At 42.7% G+C, this 27,296-nt stretch overlaps 1 protein-coding gene across 2 annotated transcripts; it reads right to left on the bottom strand.

Moving 5' to 3' along the window:
• Positions 1-7,024: 7,024 nt before the first annotated feature.
• Positions 7,025-26,754, bottom strand: KCNS3 (potassium voltage-gated channel modifier subfamily S member 3). 2 transcript variants are annotated; one of them, XM_088053551.1, is made up of 3 exons: positions 21,986-22,027; positions 9,900-10,077; positions 7,025-9,198 (listed from the first exon to the last, which is right to left on the bottom strand). In XM_088053551.1, the coding sequence occupies exon 3, from the start codon at positions 9,147-9,149 to the stop codon at positions 7,668-7,670; it is 1,482 nt and encodes a 493-aa protein (XP_087909677.1). In that variant the 5' UTR covers positions 9,150-9,198; positions 9,900-10,077; positions 21,986-22,027; the 3' UTR covers positions 7,025-7,667. The 2 variants fall into 2 exon arrangements, with proteins under 2 accessions (XP_087909677.1, XP_005521900.1); XM_005521843.3 differs by lacking the exons at positions 9,900-10,077; positions 21,986-22,027 and adding an exon at positions 26,673-26,754.
• Positions 26,755-27,296: the final 542 nt, after the last annotated feature.

The raw sequence follows: 27,296 nt of genomic DNA, 5'->3' as shown, positions 1-27,296 counted from the left end.
ATGTTTTATAAACCCTTTCCAGACACCATAAATCTTCTTGGGATTAATTGACACATTAAATGGAGAGCACAGATGTTTTCAGCAGGTGACAATAAAGTGAAAGCAGGCCAACAAAACCCACAAGTTCCAGTGCAAGTGCCTTTGGCAAAGCCCCACTGGCCCACTTGCCAGTTCTCCCTGCACACCTCTGGAATGCAGCAGCTCCTGGGCACAGTAGCAGAGGTTACCTTTGCTGACAGACACCTAAAAGCCTGCACAGTAATGCTCTGACAGCTGTCCAGTCAGTCTGTATATGGCTAGATATATGCAATTCCAGAAGCGCTAAATTCCCATTTATAAAGGCAGCCTAAGAGCCAAGGGTACATTACTGCACCAGAATATGTAACTAGAACAAAACCAGATTAACACTTGAATTTTTATTCAACCTTTCATTCACTGAACACTGCCAGAACTTTAGTTTTGTGGCTTGAGATACATTAAATGTGCCATACTTATGCGTAAATTTGTATGCTGCTTAGGAATGCTTCTGATGAGTTTTTAAATTCACTGTCAAGACTGAAATGCTGAAATCTAACTTCTCCTTCACATTCAGTGGCCTAACAGAAATCTACAGATAAATATTGTTTATTATTTACTTTTATTCTTCAGTCAATACAAAAAAAAAATGCCAATGCAAAAGTGTGTGATGCCAAAGGCAGAAGTATAGAATATATAAATAAATTATAAAAACTACACAAACACACGCCCCCCCCCCATCCTACCCAACAGCCAGCTCTCTTTCTATACCTATAATTGAAGCTAATTTAATCTTTAAAATACCTAGTGAGGAAAAGCAGTGCTGTGGTTTTGGTAGCTGTGCTTTTGCCTTTTAAAAAAAAACTCGGAACATGAAAATCACTGTCCCAAGAGAAGTGGGGTGTTTACAAAACAGTCATGTTCCCTTTTAACCACATTAAGTTCATTGTGCCCTTCGTTTCATTCAATGTTCTCCATCATCAGAGAAAAGCAAGACTGTTACTCCATCCCCCCTGAAATATTTAGAGAAATAAGAAATGAAGAGTTTTGCTTTCCACAGAAGAGCATATGGCTTTATAAAGCCATGCTGTCTGACACCAAGATCATTCTGGTTCATAAGGAATTCGTTCAAATGAGCATTCAACCAGTTTTTTGGCACCTGGAAGTATTCATTCAGCACCTTTTTTCCCAAAGATACACAATCCAAATATGTAAGACTGCAACTGTGTAAACTGAAGAAATGGATAGTTAGTTGTGTATTTAAGGCTACACTACCTGGACTAAAATAAGGTTTTGGGAATGAAGCTGCTCCTAAAATGCTTTATTTATAAAAATACCTAAAGTTCATAATTCAGGAGCAGGGAAAATCTCTTTCCATGAAATGCATGTCATTTGATGCTGTCAAAAAATAATATTGAGCTAGAGGAACTACGTTGAACTCTTTCATGCTTATAGTTTCCAGGTTTCTAGGAAATGGGGTAGAAGCTGCAAGGATGATTTATGGCACGTGCAACACTTCAGGCAGATCCAAAGTCCAGTCAGCCTGAAAGGCAGTGACAGCACCACATCTAGAACCTGGCTCAGAGAAAAGCACATATTGCAGCTGTAACTCAAAGCCCGTGGGAAGAAAATACATTATTCCACCTCATGGAATGGGTTCAAGTCTAAATACAGAATTCTACCTGTGATTCAGTAACAGCCCTTGGATTAACACGGCACATAGTAGCCTTCAAAAGGCTGCTTTTAAATATCTGACCCTTCAACTTCTTCCTCACTTCTGCTTTCCCTACCAGGTCTTGAAGAGGTGTTGGAAGGGGGCAACACCAAATTCAGTGATACTGTTTTACCTCCCCAAAGGCTCTTTCATACAGACCTCATTATTTTCCTGCACAATCACATCCCTCTCTGGCTCCACACTGGGCCCCAGGAAGTGTCTGCTGAGCCCTCGAGGCTGCAGGGATCCCTCAGCCTGCATGGTCAGTGTTAAATGGGCAAAGGAAGAAAGGGAAGCCTGCATATCATTGCTTGTGCATGGTCCCTTGCTCCTTCTCACCGAGGCAGCTGCAACAATAAAACAGCAGTGGCAGCTAAACAGTATTTCTGCAATTTCTCTGAGCCAAGATTTATTTTTTTTTCCATCTTTAATTCCAGGACTTGGCTCCATTATTCTATTTGTATTAATGCACAGGGGCAGATTTTACAACACATGACAGAGTAAGGATATTTTATATAGCTTACAAGCCAAGAAATAACACAAATTTGGGTTATAAAAGTACTGTCAGCATATTGCGCCTCCTTCTTTGCCAGCACCAGTTTGCTGCCTCTCATATTTTATTATGTGTTTTTTAAAATTACTACAGGAGGCTGAAATTCCACTTGCAGGTCATTAATGACTCTTCACAGCTAGCAAGGCTTTTTGAGGGAGTCCAAATGAGATATGAAACCACAAGGTATTGGTTCTCCCTCAGTGCTCCCCCACCACCACCAGCCCTCATCCTGGGAACCCAAATCCTTGGCTAAAGGTTCATGGATCTGTTGGGGATGCTGCCAAGTCTCTCCCTCCCACTGGCAGATGTGATTTGGAGAAAACTGATGGGTGTATGGATGAAAGAACCCTTGAGCCACAGCTCAAGCCACAGCCACCTGATAAAAACATGAGCAAAGGCTTCTCTCTCCCATATATTCATTAAAAATATATGAGATGTAGGTGTTTCTTCAGCAAAAGTGTCACACCTTATCTGATCATATATACCTAAATGAGCTCTGTCCAGAGGGCAGAGATACAATTCCATATAAATTCCAGCCATCCCCAAGGAGCTCTGCCTTTACTCCCTACCTACCTGTAACAGCCATCAGCCCATTCCACAGTGAATTACCTCTCACTACACCTGAGTGGTGCCAGTGAGATGGGAGGCATCGCCCTGAGTTAAAGTCAGTAACATCTTGCAACTTGTCTAGAGAGACACAGCGACCTTTACTTCTGTGAGATTATGCTTGGACCACAGGCTCATCAGAAAAAACTACAACTACACACAAAATTAGAAGAGAAGGTCTCAGCAAGTCATGACATTTTGCTGTGCTTGGAAGAGACGCTGCAATTCTTGTGCAGCTGGAAAGTGCTGAGATGGTTCTAATGGCATCTGCTGCCTCTTGATTGACAGAGCATAAGCATTTCAGAAATACAGGCAACAGCATTGCAGCCACACAGCACCAGACAGCATTATTTACTGACTGTGACCAAGCTACTGCTATCAGTCACAAACTGCACATCAAATTCAGGGTTATTGTGATTTTGTTTGAGAAATGTCCTCTTCTGGATGAAGAGGTATTAGCAGCTCCACAAACACTGTCAGCTAATCAAAAAATATTAGAGAAGCTCTCCACAGCTTAGTGGTTTTTTGTCACTTGCTCTAGACGTTAGGAATATGTGGAAATGAGTAAATGCATTAATACACAGCAGCCTGTCAGGAGCCCTTGGCATGCTGTGAGCCCATGTACTGCATTTGCCAGTCAAATCTTGCCTGATACTCTCAGCAGTCCCTGACAGCAACCTGCTCACATGGGAATCAACAAGAAGTCTGCTTTTACATGGAAATATCTGGCATTATCACAGAATATGCTGAGTTGTAAGGGATGCACAAAGAGAATGAAGTTCAACTCCCAGCCCTGCAGAGGACACCCCAGTTATCACACCACGTGCCCAAGAGCATTATTCAAATGCTTCTTGAGCTCTGTCAGGCTTGGTGCTGTGAGCACTTCCCTGGGGAGCCTGTTCCAGTGCCCAACCACCCTCTGAGTGAAAAACCTTTTCCTGATATGCAACCTAACCTGCCCTGACACAACTTCAGGCCATTCCCTCAGGTCCTGACACTGGTCACCAGAGTGAAGAGATCAATGTCTGCCCCTCCCCTTCACAAGGAGGTTGTGGATTGTGAATTTCTATCTAAGCCATAAGTGGTATTCCGTTTACAGGCTTGACACAAATGTGATGTTTATTTACCCCACATTTATGTTCCACAATCTGAGCAACACCGTGACTTCTTACAAAAGCACTGCCTGTGCTCACTAATTTCATCCCTGCTAAGCTTTGCTTGCTGCTCTCCAGGTGGATGGAACATGCCTTTCTGGATTCAGAAAGACCCTCATTTTTAGACATGAAAATTTTAGACATTTTTAGGCTGCTGGATTAGAGGCTGGTTGGGAAGGGGGGCCAGGGTAGGAGCAGGAGGGGATAGAAGAGAGAAAGAAGGAAAGGGGACAAAAGCACCGGTGTAAAAAAAACCCAGGAAATAAGTGAAAAAAATATGAGGACTCTTTCTGTCAACTTCTTTTTTCTCTTTCTTCTGAGGTCCTCTCATGCTCCTCCACCACCCCCCTTTCACTAATTGCTTCCTGCCTTCTCCCATTTCTCTTTTCTAATTCCTCCACATTGGACTTTTTCCTCTACTAACATATCCCAAAAAGCAGTGCCAGTGTCAGAGCCTGCCCCTGGCAAGGCAGGAGCTGTGGGCAGTGGGGTGATACCCCTGCCAGCTGGAAGCCTCTCAAAGAGAGCTGCAATGCAGTGCAGTGCAGTGCTGCCTCCCCACCACACACTAAGGAAAGCCAGGCAAAGGTGGATGCTCCTGTGGAAATACTGGGTATCAAAAGGGAAGAGTTTGGCATCAAAACAAAGAAAGGAACAACATGCCAGTAAATTGTTTTGTATAAAATCAAACAAATCTCTCCCACACAAAATGGGATGTATGTCTAAATGGTAATCTTCTCTGTGCTTTGGTGTCTGAAACAGAGCAGCTTGGTGGTGAGAATTTAGGAAGCATTTTTAATGCAAAAAAAATGTGATTCAGGAAAAAAACCAATATCCAATATACCTTCTGTTGACACTGATATCACAAATCAACAACATGCCACTGTAGACCAAGGAAGAAGGCAGATTCAATAAGAAACAATCCCCTAGAATGTGCAGTATCTCAGTCTTTGCTCTCTGCTTCCCTCTGGCACTTGAGGTTTGTGACACTCTCTAGCAGCACTGCAGATCTGCCTTGAGAGGAGCATCTTCTGGCATGAAGCACAGCTCACATCCTGCTCACAGTCACGCCTCTGTGAAACCAAGGTGCTGGATTTATTCCAGCAAGGGGATAAGGATACAAGAAAGCCACTTTTAAGATACAATTGATCTGAAAAAGGCCAAGATATCATCACAGAAATCAAAATAGTGCACACTAAATGATATATGGATCACCTTCTGATGTGTTCCAAAAGATGTATCTCGCTTTGCTGCAAGATGTATCCATGCATAAGGAAAGTCAGAGGAACTTAAAAAGTGTAACAGCCTTAAGACTGATTCATGAGTTAGATCAAAAGCTTATCAATTTTATGACAAATTACCAGTCAGTAAAATTTAATCCACTAAGCTGTATATTTTGTGATCCTTGAGTAATGCCTGATACACAAAATGAAATTTTTCAGTAGCACTTTTTCAACTATTTAATACGATTTCTTGCAGGTTTTGTTGCATTACAATACTTTTCATTGCTTTTGATCTTCCGTGGCAATGTACCATATATATATAAATATATCTTTACATGGACACCAACAAGAGATTTTCTTTGGACAGAGAATAACTTTTTTACTGTTATTCTGTTGGTTCCTATTAGATTCATATGCACAGGCACATTTAGTATTTTGTATTTTTGCATCTTTTTAATGTCAAATGTTCAGCAAGAACAAATCACATTTAGGCTAACTTTGCTTTTTGTTATTACTACAAGAACTATGGGAAGAATTATCTTTAATTGTCTGTGAAGCATCACATACCCTTACAAGCAAGTAACAAGCCAAATCTGAGGTTTCTCCAAAGCTCAAAATATTTTCTTTATGTCCCAAATCACTATATTGATGCACAGCAGTCCTGAGACACGTCTTTACAATGCATATGTTGAACCTTTTCTGTTTCATTTCTCCATGTCAGAAAGAGGTTAGAGCTCTGTGCCTTAGTAAATTTAAGTGCACCTCAGTTATTTAATGCATTTTGCAACAGAAAATCTGGCAGACACATGAAAAATCAAGTTTCTGCAGTAGCTAAAATCAATTGTCATTTTCTGGCATCTTACTCAGTTCTGAAGTCAATTCCTACAGAGTTTTATATTCTTGAATAGAAGCTTAGTACAGGCATTTGTATTTGACCCAGTAATATTAAAAAAATAAAATACTCAAACCTCTCTTTAAGGAAAATATTGACATCACAGTGTCTTTGATTCCTGCTGCCCAGCATCTGATTTAGCCACCAGACAAATGAAAGAGAATGAGTGTTCAAAAACACTATGGGCTATAAGGTCCACTTAACACTCTAAGGTCCTTGAGCTTCTCCAGCACTGCTTGAAACAGAGCAGAGTTAGCTGGCTGCTTCAGAAATCCCTGGAGGGGAACACACAGAGCTGCAGGACTGCCAAGCAATGAGCACTGCTCCAGCACACACCACACACCAGGAAAGCTGCCACCACCAGCAGATGAGCTTTAGAAAAATGAGCTGAAACAGTTCCAACAGGGCAGCGCCCACCTTACCTCTCTGATGGGCAATATATGGCAGAGAAGAGCACGTCCTCACACCTCCACTGCCCGGCACCTCAGCCCTGGACACAGACCCAGCACAGCAGCCGAGCTGCTGCTCCCACTGCCCCTACCACTGAGGCAACAGCCCCCAGCAAGGAGCTGGCTGGCACTAGGGAGCAGTAACTTCTGAAGACCACCACGGATGTTTGCTTCAATGCCCACAAATCAAAGTCCCTGGGGAAGCCACCGGGGTGGCCTTAATCACAGCAGGATTCCCTCCAGGCACCAGAATTGCTCAGGGTCACAACAGCGGAAGAGGTGGCTAAGTGGTACAAAAACCTCCAATCCTGCTTAAACCAGACACTTCATCCTGGGACTTAAGACTTAAAACCTTTAGGACCCAATACAGCTTGGCCATGGCTGGATCCTAGGAAAAATATAGGCACAATGGGAATCATTTATTTTAACAAACTAAAAATGTATTGTGCTTTTGAAATGAAATTAATAAATATTATGCTTCCATGGAGTAAAAACAATATGTACCAATATATATTTTCTGCCCCAACTTAGGAAATGGGTTCCCAACTCTAAAATTACATAAATGTGTTAGTGAGCACAGTTTTACATGTACACAATTCCTTCATTTATCTAATGTATTTGCAGGTAAAAACTTAACTAACTTGTGCAATAGTTCTTACATGTTTGCAATACATCTCTACCTGAAGAACAGAAAATTGTAAAAGCAAATTCTGTGTAAGATACGAGACTGCTGCAGGGGAAAAAACAATGAACAAATCGAACAACAATACCCACAGAACCAAAAAACCACTTATCTCACATTTAAAACTCTCTTCCCAACTTTTTGTCTCAAAAATGCATAACATTAGTTGTGCAAAAACTAAACCACTATATGAGGCATATTCTAACGCCTCATATAAACAATGAAGCTTTTATGGCATCCTCAGAGCAAAGAATGTCCAAATATGGCTGAGAGTTAAGTACCCTGAGAATCAACTGCTCTTAATGAATTCACGGAAGTTTGTCAGTCAGCATTTACCAAGAATAAGAAGAGAAATAAAGAGAAGCAAACGTGATTCAACTCATTTTCCTGTACCATTCTCTAAAGATACTGTGTTATAAACATCCTCCATATCTTGGATACTGGAGGCATCTGTTGAATCTTGGTCGCTGACTACGATTCCTACTGAAGAAAGGCTAGAAATGAAGGAGTGCATCTTTTTTGCATAAATATCCCTAATGTTAAAATAGGGTAGGTCATTGCTTTTCTCTTTGCGGTCATTGTTGCACTGGTCTCTATCAATAGCTTTTTGCTTTTGGTAGTACTTAGAAAACTTGTTGAAAATAATGGTGATTGGAAGTGCTACCACCAGTATCCCACAGATAATGCAGAGGGTGCCGAGCAGCTTCCCAGCGAGTGTGACCGGGTAAGTGTCCCCATAACCAACAGTGGTCATGCTGATGGTTGCCCACCACCAGCAAATAGGGATGCTCTGCAGTTCTGATGAGTCATCATCCTTCTCCACAGAGTAGACAAGCACTGAAAAAATAGAAATCCCAACTGACAAAAACAAAAGCAGAAGTCCAACTTCTTGATAGCTGTGTCTCAAAGTAGCGCCCAAAGACCGCAGTCCTACGGAGTGCCTGGCCAGTTTCAGGATGCGAAATATCCTCATTAACCGCAGGATCTGAACCACTTTCCCCATGTTCTCAATATCTTCACTTTCTTCTTCCTTTGTGTCCACAGCCAGTGTGGCATAAAATGGGATAACAGAGACAAAATCAATGATGTTCAGTGGTTTCTTCCAGAACTTCTTTTGACTTGGAGCAGTGAAAAGCCTGATCACTAGCTCAGCAGTAAACCAGATGATGCACGTAATCTCCACAGCTTCCAGCACAGGGTCTCCAATCTCCCTGTCATTGGCATCCAGCCTCTGAAATTCTGGCATGCTGTGAATGCACATGGCCACAATTGATGCCAGAACAACACTCAGGGATGACACGGCAATTAACTTGGCAGACAAGCAGTATGCAGGATTTTCCATTCTGACCCAGATCTTCTTTCTTATTTCACCAAAACATAGATTATCAAACTTTTCTAGCTCTTTATCAAATATGGATGACTCTTCATTGGAGGAGTCCATACTGTCGTTGCTCTTCTGATCCCAGTCTTTATCAGGACCTTCTTCTTTCCGTTCTTGGTACCGATTGCTGCAGCAGGAATCAATAAACAGCTCATTTATCCCCCAGTACTCTATTTCCTGGCAGAAGGAAAAGACACAAAGTTCTTCCATAACGTGAAGTTTGCCCGTATAGTAAAAATTCAGAACATATTGGAACAAGGAAGGATTCCTGTCAAAGTAATACTCCTTGTCTGCCACACTATAATCATCACACAGTTCTAGAATAGCCTCTTCTGAATGGCATTTGAGAAGTTTTCCGAGTCTGGTATGGGGAAATCGGAGCAAGGTGCTTTGATCCACTGATTGCTTAAAGCCACCCACATTTAAATTTATAAGTTCTGCATCTTTGCCAGGTCTGCGAAAAAATTCACCATAAACCATTTTGGACAGACGAGTTCCACAGCTGTCTCTCAATGAGATTACATAGAACCTGAAAAGAACATAAGATATTGTTAGAGCATTTAATTCAGTTTTGCTCTCGTGACACATTCTTTTCTCCATCTCTGGTTACTGTGAAATGCTGTAACAAAACAAATAAAAAAAGAAATCAAATTATAAATACCCTTATTCAGCATTTCACAGTCATGTAGTTTTAAATTAGTTTGGCTTACAAGCTTTAGCAAAGTTTTACAAAGCTTTAGCAAATTTGAAAGCAGTAGGTTCTGGCTTAGGTCTCTTTTTTACCAGGGTGAAGAAAGACAGCTGAATTCATCTGCAAATCAGTCTCTATTTTACTATCACTTTGAAATTAATAGGCATGAAATCCATGTACTTCAATGATGCAAAAAATCTTTAAAGAGAAAACTTGTCAATCAATCAAAACATTTAGGATAAAACTTTTTAGCAGGTTTCTCTCAATTACAGTTTCAGTTGAGTTGCATTAATTTATATGATGTTGCAATTTGTAATCCACTTGTTCCAATGTTATTTGCTTGAATGTGGACTGCAATTACTTTTGCTGACATATCAATTCATTTACTTCTAGGGTAATCCACACAAGAACATTCTGTGTTCTTGAAAACATATCAAAACTGCATTTGAAGCTTTTCAGTTCCTGACTTCAGAATGTTGCAGTATATATTTGGGTATCTGCACTGCCTCAGGTACTTTTCTATCTGCCTTCCTACTCACCTCAAGTGTCACAGCCCTCTTACAACCTTGGTCAGTTCCACAGGCAATTCCTATTCTGCCACAGCATTGCTACAACCACTACAGCAGTGCTGGGAAGTTGAAGTGTCATGTCTGGAAACAGAGCTTTCAGAGATGGAACTTCCACAGTAATTTTTCCTCAACAACTACCTGTGGACACCTGCAGATGGACAGAAGGAAGTTTAATGTTTCCATATTTTACTATAAATTCAGCTGAAACTGAATTCAAAAGGAAGTTATAGTTACTAGTCAGTAACTAAACTTTTACAGAACTGCTTTCTTGCTTTCCTTCCAAGTCGTTGTGAAGCCAAAACTCACAGTTCTTACATTTGCCATCAGATTATATGTAACTTCAGATCATGAGGAGAGCAAATGTTTTTGATCTCTGACACTTAAACACTAATTGATGTACACTAAGCTAATTTATTTCAATTTTGTATGGAAACCAATTAATTTTAAATGTGACAAGACAGTATCAAAACCCTCCTGTCCTAACAGACAATATCATATGGGGTCATGCTCAGCATGTAGAGCTGGGGGAAGAAGAGGCAAAGGGGGGGGTGACACTCAGAGTGATGCTGTTTGTCACCCCAAGTCAACATTAAATGTGATGGCGCCCAGCCTTCCTGGGCATGGCTGAACACCTGCCATGGGAAAGGGCTGAATGAATTCCTTGTTTTGCTTCACTTCTGCTTTACCTATTAAATGCTTTTTATCTCAAATCATAAGTTTTCTCATTTCACCTCTCTGGTTCTCGGCCCCATCCCACAGGGGATAGGTGAGCATGGGGATGAGCTGCCAGCTGAGGTTAAATCACAACAACATATAAATTATTTTGCACATTTAGATTTAGTTTGAAGGCATGTATTTGCAATCTACAATTTACAACCAATAGAGTGGTTGTAAGACATGCTTGCTCCAGCCATTTCCCAAGGCTTCAGTTTTTAGGAATCATTAAGATGTAAAATAAGACCATTGATCTCTCCTCACAGAAGGGCAGCAAGACTCATCTGATAAACATCACCACACTTCACTCACGATCTAGAGCCAAGCTCTGTTTTATAGCACTACAAATAAAAAAAAAAAGCCATAAATCTGGACTGGGGTGACTGGAAGTCAAAGTATATTCAGTATACCCAAAAACCCTCTAGTTATTGATTCATTTTAAGTCAATAAAATCTCCACTTCTAGCAATTCATTAACACAAGAACACTGGCAGTGTAAGTGAGCACTATAAAAACCAGGCAAGATCTCAGATCATATAGTCATAGAACTAAATAAACAGAATAAAATGGTTAGTCAGAAGGGACCTACACAATCATCTCATACCCACCCTCTCTGACAGGGACAGGACACCTTCCACTAGACCAGATTGCTCAGAAGCCCATCCAACCCAGCTTTGAACAATTCTGGATTAAGTGGGATGAGACATCCACAGCTTCTCTGAGCAACCTGTGCCAGTGTCTCATCAACCTCACAGTAAAGAACTGCTTCCTAATAGTCAATCTAAATCTACCCTCCTTCAGCTTAACACCACTATCCTCCTGTCTGGGGGCACTTCTGACCATGACAAATAATGACAAATGCAAAGCAATTTTTACTCTGAAATAGCTAAAGCAAGAACCTAGTGCTCAGCAAATTCTTAGTACACTAGAGTGACGTACTGTTGAGATAGCAATATAAAACCATATCGATTATGCAGATAATATTCATTATGGTGCCTTCATGAAATTGCTCTGTATAATAAATTCAGTGAGCAATAATTTTCTGCTTTATTTTGAGGGTACTGTCATAATTTGTACAATATTTGTGCAGAGAGAAAGTGGATCTTGCTTAGAAAGAGCATGATCCAGAACCTGCTTAATGTATTACTACCATTAAGTGATTTTCAGACTACAGAAAGAACATACAGGAAAGATTCACAATAACTATGTCAAGAGCATCTTCTTCTGAAGAATGTCTTGTCTTGCAGAGACCTTGATTCCTGAGCCACAGACCAGGACACTGCTGTGCCAGCTACCATCAGAACAATTTGTGTCATTTTAACAAGTGACTCGAGCCACAGGGCAATGACCACAGATGACAACTTTGGTCTCAGCACGATGTGCTCTCTACTCATGGAAACCCTTTATTCACTCAGGAAACTTTCCCTCAAGGGTAAAACTATGCTCAGCTGGAAATGATGTTTTCCTGAAGTGCCAAGGCCTGTTTCGTGAACATCCTAAGAACAAAGAACTACCACAAACTTTGTAAATCTCAACTTGAAGTGCAACATTAACCTCTTTGGTCTTCTTCAAATATAGATAACATAATAAACTGGTAACTATTCCAAATCACACAATTCTTGCCCTGGAGAGAGTATAAGAGAGCAAATAAACACATACCAGATGTTAGTTACTTGTTTGCTTTAATTGCTTCAGCTGTTTCAAGGAGCTACTGGATAAGAATTCATATAGAATAGAAAATGAAATGACACAGAAGAAAGATGCTTACTGGAAGAATGAACATTATTTTCCAAGATAATGAAAAAAAAACAACAAATAGAAGTTCCAAATGTTGAGCTTCAGGGCTAAATAAAAGCCAGTCATAAGGAAAGCTATGTGAAAAGGATACAAACTTTAGAATAAAAACCAGAATGACAGGATCTAACTCTTCCCAGTCCAGCTTGGAGATGGGCTCTAGCCAGTGCTTCTGCAGTCACACATTGCTGGTGAGGCCACAGGCCCACTGTCTGGCTTGGAAGGGGAGCTGCAAATTTCTGGATATTTAGCACGCTGTGAAATCCCTGAAGCTCACAAAAGGGGAGTCACAGAGACAGTCTGCAGATACAGTCCCTTAGAGACAGCTACACCACAGATGTATAACACACCCCAAAGTGCTGTGGTTTCCAACCTCTTCTGGAACAAACCCCTAAGAGATTTTTAGTGACCATGTGCACCCCCATACTATACATTTATTTGTCAGCAAAGTTCCTCTTTCTCAGTTATGTTTTGCATAGTATCTACACAAAGTCCCATTCTCTGTGAATGTGAATCTCTGTCCTACACCACAAGCTTCAAAACATCTTTTTTGATATGTTGAATCTTTGAGCATGGTAACACCTTGGCTACTAGTAATTCTAAATTGGGTCAGTTTCATCTTTTGTTAGCATTAATCTGTGATTATCCAGGCACAACAGAAAGAGTTGAACTGGTTGACAGCTGTAGTGCTCTGCTACTTAAAATACTCAAAGAGAGCACATGCCTACAGATTTTCTACCGGTTTCCTTCATGGCTATGTTGTCTTAGCCTCAGCTCGTGTTTCCTGCACACTTACACTCCATAAACCTCCCAAGATTAAATACACATTTTAGCATGGTTTCCTCTAAGTAGAAGGAACATAAATAAAAGGCCCTAGTCCTGCTCACAGTGAAGTCACAAGGGATATAGCACCGATGTGAACCTGAAAGGGCACGCAAATCCTGGCAACTCTAAAAAGTGTTTCCAGAGTTCAAATTCATTTTTTCCCAAGGAATCTGATAATCTTGGTAGATTTACATTTTAGGGTTCCAAACTCCGGAAATTCAACTGTGAGCAAATTCCCCCTAAAGAATCTTACTTTGTCACTCAGCCATGCCCAGGAACCAGATTTTGTCTCCTAATGATGCAGACAAACACCTGGGCTGTTTCTTCTGCTAATTTCCCGACAGTTAAGAGCTTCTACAAATCATCCAAGCTGCACACGTGCAGGTTTTGACACCTAAGTACTTCTAAAATGCTGTGGATAACAAACCATAACAACCTTCAGCTCAGGATCAACATTTCACTGATTTTTAAGTGTTTGAATTTCTCCACTCATCATAGGGCAAATACTTGTCTAATGCACCACCTAGAAGTGCTACAGACTACAGTTTCTGACTCACTAAGCAGAGAAAAACATTTAAATGCATATATAATATACTCAATCAATCACAATTAGGGATTTGGACTGAAATCCAGTTAGCATGACTTAAGTTGTTGTCTGTCAGCTGGGCAGTAATAACTGCTTTAGCACACTTAATTAAATCTGGAAAAATGTAAGGTAACATTGCTTAGCACAGCCTCTTTCACTGTGATATAAGCTGCAACATCCAACTCTCCTGTGTAATACTTGACACAGTTAATTGCAAAGTCATTCACAAACTATGAGGCAGAGGTTAACTTTAAAAGGTCAGCTAGCACAAACATCAAGACCATCTGAAGAAACTACTCTGTGGTTATGGACATTCTGTGAGGCAAAGAGGATAAATTAATCAGCTAAATTCTTTTCTCAGCTGTAATTTACTTTTAATATTCCACTGGCAGTATCATCCTTTAAGCAGAATACTGCATTAAAATGCCATGAAAATAATAGAATTATGCAACTACATTTATTTTAAAATTGATTCAGTACAACCTTCTAGAAGACCTCAGGTAAATAAAGTTTGAGTTGAAGTATCCAGGGAAAATTTTGTTCTGATGTTACTCCCATGTAAGCCTACTTGGCTATGTTCACCCCAGCACAATTCTACTGTCACCAGGCTGTTTTAGAAACTAAACTTGTGCCAAATGTTTATGGAACTTTGCAATACAATGAAGATCAGAAAGAGATGATCATCATTTGGAAACAACAATAGCTGCTAGAAGCACTGCTGACATTCAAATGTAAAATTATTTAAATATTCATACCTGTCAAAAAACAGCCTTCAAATATAGGGGGTTAAAAAAAGTCACTTCCTCCAAAATACTGATAAGGAAGAAATGAAGCTGTTACAACTTCAGAGTAAAAGAACATTAGCAAGAATAGAAGAACAAGCATCTCCAGCCCGTAGTTCACACCACTCAGCTGAGGCAGAGGTTTTTGGGGGTGAATCACCAGAGGTGGGGCCCATCTCTGCCATGACTAGGTAAGAGGCCTGTATGAGTAGTGCCATAAGGTGTGTAACTTCCAGGAGACTAATACAACATGAAATGAATCCTCCCAAAGTGAAATTCTGCTATTTCCACTATGAGGATGCAGGTGAGGACAGAGGATATGCCAAGGGTTGGGTATGAGAAAGGGGCAAGGGAAAACGCACCAGCTGCAGCCTGCACACAACAGAAGCTTCTTTGGGAATGCAGTCTGTGATCTGAACCACCTTCTCATCTACATAAAAAAGAACAAGTAGTAACACCTAATACCACCCAATCATCAGAATTTCACCTTGTAAACGACTAAAGTGAAAAAAAAAAAAAAAAATAAAAAAAAAGTTATTCTCTCTCTGACTTGAAAAGCCCCTGGAGATAACACACATTATGAGACTTAACAAGGCTTGCACCTTGCAACGTTCCCAAAGGCTCTGCAATTTATATTCTGTTCATATAAATTTAAAGATCATTATCCACAACTAAGTGGAAGTGACAGATTAAAATGTGCCTGCTTGAAAACCAACCTGTAAATCCCCATCACTTAAGCCCAGATAGAACACTGCAGCTACCACACCTGCTCCACAGACAGCTCAGACAGACAGCTGACCACACTGAGCACTTCCTTGTGTTCTGTGGTCCCAATGGCTGAAGCTCACAGAAATATTTGAGATGATACCAAGGCACTATTACAAGCAGGTCAGTGTTGCTGTGGTTCGATGGTAAAATAAATTGTTTCTCTCCAGGTTATTTTGGCAATGATCTTGTTTGATAGGTTGTATTAATGGCACCCGTCAAGAGCACAGCTTCAAAACACCAAGTACTATCTGAAGTGGACATTGGAACTTTTAGGTACCTCTGTAACAAGTGTAATTTCTATGGATCCCTTCCCCAAATTATTTTTGTACCCCATTTTTTACTGAGTTCCCCACTGTTTCCACTTGAGTACTTCTCCAGTGATCACAATGAACATAAAATCCTATTGTTACCCTTACTGTAGTAATTTCTGGTACCATTAATTGTCAAAAATATCTGATACATGATCCCAACATAGTTGCACTGAGGGGCTATTATGGCAGAGGTAAGAAACTGCCCCATCTATCCCACCACAACTTTTCCACACCTAACAGAAAGGGATGAACAATTAGACATGATATATTTTCTCTAATACACAGATCCATGAAACATTGAAGACTTTCCTGAGTTTTTAAGGAGAGTGTTAATGGTTCATAAGCCTCTGCACAGTGGCAAATTATACTCACATAGAGCCATAATTCTTCCATATTTAGGAAAGGAATGCTGAACTTGGTGCAATTCAGAATATTCTTAACTCTTGTGGAAGGGGTACAGAGTGTTAAGATTTAACTCACTGCCAAGGAGACTGATCTGATACTCAAAATCTTCTATTTGTTTGTCCATCCTATATTTTCTAACTGCAAAGGACACAAAATCCAATCACAACATTCAGTTTCACTGGGTGAAAAAGTTGTTCTGAACAATCTAAAATCTATGCACTGCATAAAGTAGTACCTTTCCTCCTTAAACTGGAAAGAGACGTGAACATAAACACCAGGATTATGTTGTAACATATTACAGCAGAAAAAACTGTAAAGAGACCTGAAATCAGTCCTGCCTGTGCTACCAGCAACACCTGCACTAGCACAGCCACTAGCAGAGCTAAAAGGGCAATTCAGCTGCAGAGCACAGGGCTAGCACAACTCACCTGGCTACACGTAACTATTGAATCCACTATAGCTTTACTCTGCAAAGTCCTGGCTTTGGGATAAGCTGCTTGAACAAAATAATTCTTTCCCTGCAATACTGTTTGGGGTGTACCTCAGCCCATTTGATGGAGTTTTTTTTAATTCATTTAGAAATAAGATGCTTAGATTAGTAATATACCATTGAATACAGAAAACAGGCTTGAATGGACCTTGAAAAGCAATACAATTCAGCTTCTCTCCCCCTCTTCATGGCAAAATCAGCTACTTCTAGAAGAACTTTGGCAGATGTTTATTTAATGTCCCATGATAAAGCCTCTCCAGTGAGGTTGTGGAATCTGGTCCAGGGCCTGAACACCCTTGTTCTCTCAAAATTATTTTCCTAACATCTACTTAAGCACACTATGCTGCAGTCCAGGCCCATGGATGTGAACATGTAGAGCAGATTTGGAATGGGATGGAGTCACTGAGGACAGACAGCAGAAACCAACTATCTACAAATTCTCCACAAGTCAGCTCCTTCCTTTGCTATATATTTAATTTTACTTGGCAGTCTGAGAAGATAAAGTTACACTGCATTTATTTTTTTATGTTTTGAAAAAATTATATTAATTTCAGAGATAAACAAAGGTTTTCTTTACCACGGTGAAGTTCTCCAAGATATTCAGAGTCTCTTAGGCAACAAGAACACAAGCAATTGTTATTGTGAATATTTTGAGTGAAATCTTAAACTGAAAATCTGTAAAAACACTTGTGTTTGCAGCATGTTAATCTCACTAAAGGAGTCAGTACTGTTCAATATAAATTCTCTTGACCCCAGACAACTCTGAAGCAGAGCTTCAAATCTCACATATAAGTTCAGCAGTCTGCTGTGATCCAACACTCACTTTCAAAGCATCCAAGTAACTCTTACAATGTGCTAGGATGCGTGACTCGAAGCCACAGGCTAAGGAAGGACATGTGGAGGCAGCTGGAGAAAATATCTGCAAGACATGCACGGTCCAGAGCCACAGTGCAAACCTTACCCACCCTGAGGCCTCCAGAAGCCTTCGTTTCTTGGAGCACTCAGATTTTGGTACATGCTCACTGCTCCTACGCTGGACATCATTTAGTTACACCACTCCTCTTGACTTTCCAGGTAGCATCACAAGCTAATTTGTGGTAAAAAGCTCCTTTGGAGATCATCTTGTCCCACCCAGTGTCAAAGCCAGTTCAGTTAAAGAAGACTGTTCAGGGCCAACTGATTTTTTTAACATTTTCAAAATTTCCCAAATTCTCTGGTGACCTGATCCAGTCAGACCCTTCTTATGGGGAAAATATTTCTCCTAAAGCCTAGTTAGACACTCTTTTGTTCCAGTCTGGGTTCAGTGACTCCTTCTTGTCGCTCTATTAGGAACAGTGAGAAGAATGACACAGACTCTCTTGGGAGTCGATCAGGAGAATTTCTCTCTGGTTTATTACCTCAGGTCTTTTTTATAGACCAATACGTGAAAAGTACAGAAAAGAAACTCTTATTGGTTAGTAAACTAACACATCACCATCATTGGTCAGTGGGTCTCACCACCCCTCGACCTTCTCTTGCAAGAAAACAAGGAACAGACAAACAGCACCTGCAAGGCTGTTTTCTGTCTCTGAGGATTGTTTTAATTCCTCCTTATGATTTCCCAGGCCACTTTTTCGGGCAAGACTGAGAAAGTTATGTGGCCTGCTATTCCACAGGCACTATGCTGCCTGCTTCACAGTTAGCATCCATACCTTCTGTGGAGCTGCTGGTTACAGCCTTGCTGACAAAGCCCAGGGCCTTCACTGTGAGGGCACTGTTCTCACTTCTATTCCATGTCCTTCTCTACTGAGCTTCCATTCAACCAGTCCCCCAAACTGTTCCATGGGGCTACTTCATCCCAGATGGAGTTTCTCCAGGATGCTGACAGCTCTTTTAACAGCATCCCATCAGTCAACCAGTGTATAACTAGTCATCTCAGTCCTTAAAAAGCAAAGGTGCTTTCCCTGTTTATGTCAACTTGGCTCTCCCCACAAAGCATTCAGCAGAAAGACCATTTCCAGAAAATGTGTGAAGTGAGTACGTGACAGGCTAAGACACAAAATTGTATCACTGCACCACTGTTCAATTGAATATTCATGGAAGCTGAATTGTCATTGTCATTGCACACAAAAAGGAACAGCCAGCAAGTAAGGTTTTCACAAAATAAGTTATCAGTCCTAACCAGTGCAATTCATTTCAGCACCTGTTGGTATTATCATGTATTGTTTTTTCAGGAAGCGTTAAGTAGACCTGGATTTACATATGCAAAGTAATATCCCACACTGGCACAATCTGTAAGGTACTGGAGGGGCTGTGTGTGGGGGCTGGATTCTGGCTAGTACATGTGTTTGCACAGCCCACAACAATACAGCCATTTAATCAATTCAATGTCAGACCTTATAAAACTACTCTGGTGCCATTTTCACTATTGTCTTCCAATGACAGAAAGTTTGGAACAGATATAAAACCCAATCAGATTAGAAGAAATTTCAGAAGTCCAAATCCAGCCCTTTGTCTCCTTACTTCTCCCACTTTTTTTTTCACAAATATATTTTTCTAATGTTTAAGATGACCCATACAGATGTCCAGAGAGGGGAAAATGAAGGTATGTGGTTGCATAAATCCTAATCCCACAAAATTAGCAGATGTTTTGTGGAAGACCTGAACAGGACAAGGGATTTCTTAGCTTTTTGCCTGGGCTTAACTTCAGCTAGATAGATTCATAAACTCCCAGAAGAAGCCCCAAGAATTTTGAAAGCACCACACACCAAGAGCTCCAGAGGAAGATCTGAGATCCTAACTACACATCTTCCATTAAAGAATTAGACTTAATTAAGCATATGCAGTGCATTGGAAGAAACTAAGAGCAACACATATTTGGGTGATGGTAGTTTTCCTGCACAAGCTGCTGCTTGAAGCAAAGTACCACTGAACATCACAAAAGCAAAAACCTGTTTGGCCTTAAAGACAGTGCTAATCTACAACTCTCTAGAAGAAAAAGAAATTAAATGTTTTGGTTTTTTTCGTTTCTGTCTACTTTTGAATGAAGTACTTCAGTATGTGCTCAGTAAAACACTGGAGAGAAAAATAACTTCTGCCTCTCACTTCATTTGTGAGGCAGTTTTCCCACAGTCCCCAGACTTTGTATCTGAATACAAAAATCCTTAATATCATCTGAAATCAGTAATATTTATCACTAAGAGAAACATGTCTGATTGCCTAAGACTGAAGTCTCGGGGCCAGGAGCTTTTAGAGGTGCCAGCTGAGACTCAGTCCAAATTTTTCAGAGACTTGGTCCAAAGTTTTCAGATAGAGCTGAATATACACAAGCTAAAGGTGTATTTTCAAGTCACATTGAAATTAATACAAGATAATGAATAAAAAAACCCTGTACTCGAGTATTGCCTCAAACCAGGGGTTTTGCTCAGCTCCAAGGATAAGTGATAGCTTAAGAAGGCTGAAACATATCCCCTGCCTCTAGCAGTTACAGAAGACCTGAGAAAAGACTTGCTTCATGGTCAGGAAATGGATGGAGCATCCCAGAGACCCAGGAACAAGCACTTTGCCTAGCAGCAAATCTGCTTGCAGATTAAGCTTTTCTCACTCAAGATTCACAGGTTTTAGTGTGAATCCACAATAACTTTTATTTGAGCATCAAACACACTATGAGCTGATTTTTATTTTGTTTTGTTATTTTCTATCGTAACAAATTAATCAAAGTTAGTGGGAAAAACTTCTCCTTGCCTGGCCTAACATACAGCAAACTAAAACAAAATCAGAACTCCCAGAAAAGAACAGCTTACAATGAGAACATAAACACCATTATTGTTTCCAGACTAATAGCACTGAGCTAAAATATCACCAAGAACTCATTCTATCCCCCTTGTCCAGATCAAGCTTTTACCAATTTCATGGGTGAATTAAAAGAGCAGTATTGATCTATGCTGGCTGCCCTTTTCAGAGCAAACATTGCACTGGACAGGAAGACACACAGATCTTCTTAGCTTAAGAAGAATATACAAGGCAGCATCATTTTCAGCAGCTTATTCAAGGGAAAAGGTGTCTGCCTCTAAAATGTCAGCCTGAAACAATCATTCAATGCTTGTCACTAGCTACAGCTAAACCATGGAGGACTGATTTACATTTGTGCTGCAGTAATGAGTGAGCTATTCTCAAAATGAAAACCTAACTTATGGCTCTATTTGCTCTTCTCTCAACAGGCAATAAATGGAGTTCATAAAATTACAAAGCAGCTTTGGAATCGTAATCTAATTAAATCAGCAGTAACCGACTGAAATAACTAAAGAATTTTATACGTACATATAAGATAAAGCCTTAAATAAAAAGGAGTCTTTAGGACATACCAAGTCTTCTACCACCCCTGTTTTAAACATGCTGACTGACAACAATTGTCCACGAAATTAATATTGTAGATTTATAATTGCATCTCACAAACTATAAGACTAATTCTTCTCACTGAAGCCAGGAGTGAGAACTCCCTAGCTCACTGTAACACAGGTAACCTGCCTGTACTTACATGAGCATCAACAGTCAATGTGTTAGGCTCAAAGAACAAAAAACAGAAACATGAAATTCTGTATGGGGCACAGAATTGCCAACACTAAGTTTTACAAGATTGAAGTACAAGATAGTTTTTGTCCATAAATCTCAGCACTTTAAAAAGTGCTTGAGCTCCATGCTTTGGAAGCTCCATGCCTTGAGCTCCATGCTTTGGAAGCTGAACCTGAGACTTGAGATGTGCCTCTTCAATGTCATTTAGCAGGTCAGTGTGTACTACTTCAACATTCCCAAGTTCATGAAGCCATGAATAGCCATTGCTTTGAGGAGAAGTCAAGCAACCCTCAGCACAAGTTGGGCTCTGAGCCTGTCATTAGAGTAACACTGGGATAGAATGAATAAACACGTGGAAGAATTAACCAGTTTTCAAGGTATCAGTTGGCATCTAAACTGCTTGTCCAAGCTGATGAAGAAAGGACAAAAATGTAAAAAAAAGAAAAAAGGAAGCAAAATTCTGCCTCATATCATATATAACCTATCCTCCTTAAACCAGTCACAGTCCATTTTGTCCTTGTGACTTTTACTGGTTTTTACTGGCAGGCTGGTAAGACAAAAAATTTCAAAAAAGGGTAAAAAAGGAAAGTTAAATTCTTAGCCTTTACCCTGATATAGGCCTGCTCAGAGCATACAGCTCCAGCTGCACAGGTGCACCTCCAGAGCACTCACAGCACAACACCTCACAGGGCAAGAAGGGACAATTGCATCTCTTGCTGCTGCTGGCAGAGGTGAGGATGGTTCCAGGCTGCCCATCTGCCAAGGACTGAATCTGGATCACAGTCCAGCAGCTCTCCCTGCCCGAGAACAACCTTTAAGACATAAACCTACCTGGAGGAGATGGCAACAGATACCAAGCAAGTCAAAGTCAGGCTGGTGTCTGCAGCCAGGGCACTTGGCTGCTCCGAACAAAAGGGCTCTGAAGGACTGAGCCATAGTGGCCTCTCCTGGAGCCCCCTCCCAGAAATTCCTCAGCAGCTGTGAGAGCTGGCATGTCAAGACCCCTCACCTCAGTCCCCACTCACCTGTGAGGGAAGGGAAGGCAAAATAGGTATGACACCTGCCCTGGTTTAGGGCAAATTTGGGAGAGAACCTCTGAGAACCTGTGATCCCAGGTGCCCTTAATGTGAAGGGCAAGAATATGAGCTGGAGAGTTTGTGGATAAAAGAAAGAACAGAAATTCATGCTATGACTAGGGACATTGGGAATACCCAGCAGACAGACATCAGTGACAGAAACAAATCAGAGAAGGCAAAATGAGTGAACCCTTCCACACCTTTACATCAACATTACCAACACAGAGACCACCATGTTACTCCAGACTTACCTGAGCTCCTTGCTGAACACTGCACGAAAACTGAGGTCTCAGGCTTAGCCTGTAACACCAGCAAATGACCCCAAACATGCAGCAAACTAAGCAGAACAACAACACTGACCACGATGGGACCTTGTAATACAAATCATAAAGCTCATCTTCCCAGAAGACAGAAGTATCTTGAAAATTACTGTGGAATGAGCTCCCTCAGAAACTAAGGATCAACACAATCTCCCTCTTCAAGAGAGATAAATATTCTAGCAGTCATCTCCTCTAAAACAGAATGAAAAACAAAAGAAAACCATTATAAGCAACTGTCACATACAGAATGCCCTTGCAAGAAGAATGAGCCCGTTATCCACAAATGACAGATGACAGCAGTTTAACACACTGCTGTTAGGACGTCAGGTACATTATGAATGAGACAAGATGAGCGGAACATATTCACATCAAATGGAAAGTACAGTATTAAGGGAAGAAGCATCAGTAAAATATGGGAAAATGAAAAAGACCAGAAGGAAATGAGGTATAAAAAAGAAAAAATGGAAAAGAATGGAGTAACATACTCAGGTAGTACCTTGAAGCAGATGATCCCTTGGCATTAACTGGTGCAGAACCATTGTCTGGAACAGATCAAGGACAGTTTCTGTCAGCTGAGGATTTGGTCCTCCACACAGAACCAGGCAATGGCAATGACAGCATCCTGCCTGGTTTTCTTGGGGTGCCTTCCCCCTCAGAAATTAAAGAGGCAATGCAGGAAGAAAATAAGATGATGCCATAAATTAAAAGGCAAGGCTTAACAGAAATAAAAAAAAAATAGATGAAGAGCAAGAAATAAAAACAAAGGGATGGGGCAAAGGCAAGATAAAAAGAAAATATCCACAGATTAGTGGAATGCATTTTACTTATTCATGATCTCTGTTTTATTATGTGTCCTTGGCAGATGTCCCACAACTGAAAATTTGCAAGGCAGATAATGATGCAAGTTTAGAGACTTGAGCCTTGTTTCTAGTCATTAGCCTTAGGCAGGTCTTTTTAATATATGTGCCCCAATAGGAAGTAAACAAGTTCCTTAAATCAAGAGTCTGTGGACAGAAGACATGCTGCAGACAAACGGGCTCAGACAGGGCCTCTAGGAAATAAGCCCAAAAGCATGGTCTCAACCTGTTTTCAAGTAACCAAGGCGAAGGCCGGGCTGCTATACGGATATTGCCCAACAGGATACGGTCTGCCTCTGACCAACTCACACCAGATCCTGCCTCTCACACACCCTCCTGGTTAAGCGGCACTTATTTCACCTGAGAGCATGTGGGCTCAGCCTGCCCAGCTGGCAGGGACAGGGATGCCAGCAGCAGACAGCCACGGGAGCGGTGGCAGCGGTCTCTGCAGTGACCCTAGCACCGAGGCAGGACACATGTCCAACACCAGCCTGGCCAGACCTCGGCCAGAACAAAAAGCAAACCTCTGGCAGATGCACCAGTGCTGAGTGCGGAAAGCTCGGCTGCCTCCACTCTCCATGCAGATTTAAGGTGCCTCTGCAGCTCAGCTCAGCTCAGTCACTGCTGAGGTTTTGCATTGAGGCTGAACAGTCTTGGCACTCGGTGTCAGCAGTTGATTTTGCCCTGCCTGTGGCTGTAATTGCACACTAAGGTTACACTGGTGGCTAAACACCAATTTATCATCTTTTCAGGTTTAAAGTGCTTTTATTCCTGCCCTGGGAAAGTTGCTAAGTCCTACAGAGGGTGAGCAAAGAACTGCTTCTCCTTCAAGACCTTTGTTTCTACAAAGGACATTTCAGTAAAACATCTGACCTCCCCTGTCCCAGGAACAATGCTAGGGGTCACACTGCAGTTTGCATCAGCTCAGCTGAAAGCTTATCATTGATTTTCTTTTGCCCACAAATAGGAAGTTGAAGGGCTGCCACAGCTTCTGTGGGTTGCCTTAGTGATGAGACAGGTAACAAGACATAGACATTTACAGACAAGGAAGGTCTCTTTAAAAAGAGCTTTAATGTCCTCTGCTATGGATACATATAGATTTAGTCTTTTTTAATTGCAAGATCCACTTAAATATGTCCAGACTGTATAAAGCAAATTTACCGGACAAGTAAAGAACTGTGATTTAGGAGATCTGATATTATTTCTGGACCTTTCCCATGTTTTAATTCCTGAAACTGAAAAAAAAAAATCTAATGATACTGCACCACTTTTTAAAGAGAACTATTTTGAAATCTACAGCTAATAAGTACCCTTGTAAAAGCTACATATGACTACTGTCAGTTAAAGTTCTTTTATCATAATTTAGCTACCTACCTGTATTTAAATAATTTACACAATTTCAGAACATAATTTTTTTTCTACCCACAGTGATATCTCAACAGAAATTTTGACACAGAAACTAAAAAGTTTCTTCCTTATAAGACAATTGCCTTTCATTCCCCCAAAAGACTACTGGTTTCAACACTGCTACAACGGGCAGCTTCCCCCCAGCAGCAGATATTAAATACATCTTGCAAAGTTGAAAAGCCAGCTCTACTTCATGGCTTAAGGTATCAACTCAGATCAAATCCTATCAAAACTCTACGTTACTTAACCCTGGTTATAGGAGAGAAAGATTTTGGCAAATGCTGCAATTGTGACCGAGGAAAGTAAGAAGCGTGGTCCAGGACAGGTCTCTGAAAATGAGATCTGTCCCGGGTATCCCGAGTCAGACACCCAGACTCACACATCCCCTCCAAAACTCCTGTACAAAAGGTATTCTTGCTCCTTCTGTCCCCTCAGGACGTTAGCCTGAGTGCCTTATGCCATCTATTGGCCTAGACCAGCGACAGGCGCTCGGAGGAGAACTTTAATTCTGGGAAAGTGACTGTGTTAAAAGGAATCTGTCGGTAGATCTGTAAATTCCGCTAATGGAATCAATACACTGCCGCTGCTCAGATCTTGAGGTCTACCTTGCCCAGCAGACACATTGAGTTCAGCTCCCAGAATAACCAGCAGCTGTGCTTTGCATTAGGCAAACAAAAAATAGTACTGACACAGAGTGATCCCGCAGGCATGAAAATCCAGAAAATAAGCAGAGAGAATTTTCACTGTCCTACAGATGAACATTGAAAAAGTCAATTATAAGAAGAGAAAGCGCCTTAAAAATCCACTTAGTTCTAAAATCACGTTAACTATCTCGAACTTAGTAAAGTCTACTTTAAATCTGACGCACACAGTGAAGAAACTTCTTCCACATTTCCTAAGCCACAGAGGCTACTGTAGCCATTCACGGCTGCTTAAATCTACTTTACTTTTTAACCTAAACGAGTTTCTAAAAGACAAGGCAGAGCTCTGCAATGCGAAAGGACTCAGAGGTATCGCTATCGACGCGGTCCCGCACAGGCCATCAGAGCGCAGCCCTGCAGAGGGCAGGACGCGGCCCCTCCGAGGGCCAGAGCGGTGCCCGCGCCCCCGCTCCGGAGCCGCCTCCCTGCGGGCAGCGCGGAGCGGCCGCACGGCCCGAGCCGGACGGCTCAGGGCAAGACTTCGGCGGGACAGCGAAACCCACCGAGGCTCCCGTGCCCCACAAGGGGCATCCCGTGCACCCCTCTTCTTCTTCTCCTCCTCCTCCCCCCACTGTTTGCCCCGTAAAGCGCAAGGAGAAGACACCGCACGTCCGGCACCGCGCCGTCCGCCCCGGACCCCGCGCAGCCGCTCCCCCGGGGCCGCCCCGCCGCGGGACGGGACCGTGCTGCCTACCTGGGGCCGCGGCGGCCCCGCCCGCCCCGCCGCGCTCCGCCCGGCTCCGCGGGGCCGCCCGAGGTGGGAGGGGAACGCAGGCGGCGGCAGGCGGGCTCAGGCGAGTCCCCTCCCCGGCCCCGGGCATCCCCCGGCCCCGCTGCCGTGCCTGCGCCCCCGAGGGTCCCGCAGCGCCCTCGGGGGTCCCCGTTCCGCTCCCCGTGGTTCCGCACCGTGCCGGAGCGGTGCCGCCGTGCCTCCGGGGGTCCCGGTCCGCTCGTGCCCAGGCGGTCGGTGTTCCCCAGAATCCCGCTCCACGCCCCGGGGATCCCGCTCCGTGGCTGTAGGGGGTCCCACCGCCAAGGTTCCCTCTTCTCTCCCGGAGCGTTCCCGCACTTTGCCCGTCGGTCCCGCACAGCACCCCCGGCGTCCCGCCCCCGCCCGGGAGGTCCCGCTCGGTTCCCTCGGGGAGTCCCGCACCCACCCGGATCCCGCGCCCGGAGCACGCGTGGGGACCTGGCTGCGCCGCTGCCTCGCGGAGCCACCTACCAGGCAGCCCAGGTAGCTCCCCGCTCTCCCGCGGCTCGGGGAAGGCGCGGAGGGGGCGGCCCGTCCGGAGGGGCGATGCTGCCGAGGCGGAGCGGGCTGGGCCGGCCGCCTCCCGCCCGGGGCTGCGGCAGCGCCGCGGAGCGAGAGCCGCCGGTGCCGGCCGAGGGCTGCGGGCTCGCACCGCCCCGCTTTTGTGCGGCTGGCTGGGGGCTCTCACCGGCCCGTTTTGTGCGGCTGGCTGGGGGCTCTCACCGGCCCGTTTTGTGCGGCTGGCTGGGGGCTCTCACCGGCCCGTTTTGTGCGGCTGGCTGGGGGCTCTCACCGGCCCGTTTTGTGCGCTGGCTGGGGGCCGCGCTGGGCTGTCAGCTCCAAGGGCTGACCTGCCATCGATTCCCAGCGCCGTCTGCTGAAGTGGCACAAACGCGGCTTGATTAGCTGGCGGTACAGCCTGAGATGCGGAGTGCCCCCCGCACGCTGCAGAGGGAAGTAATTTGTTTTCCGTGTTATGCCCCAGAGTAGTTGTCTGCTTGTGTCAGGGCTCAGCTCTGCCCGAGTTAAA

The sequence above is a fragment of the Pseudopodoces humilis genome, chromosome 3 (genome assembly GCF_049639895.1).
Source record: "Pseudopodoces humilis isolate 2021_Gansu_Grassland_sample_001 chromosome 3, ASM4963989v1, whole genome shotgun sequence".
Taxonomy (NCBI): Eukaryota; Metazoa; Chordata; class Aves; order Passeriformes; family Paridae; genus Pseudopodoces; species Pseudopodoces humilis.
Note: the sequence above shows the minus strand (reverse complement) of the source record. Positions and strands in the feature narration are given on the sequence as shown.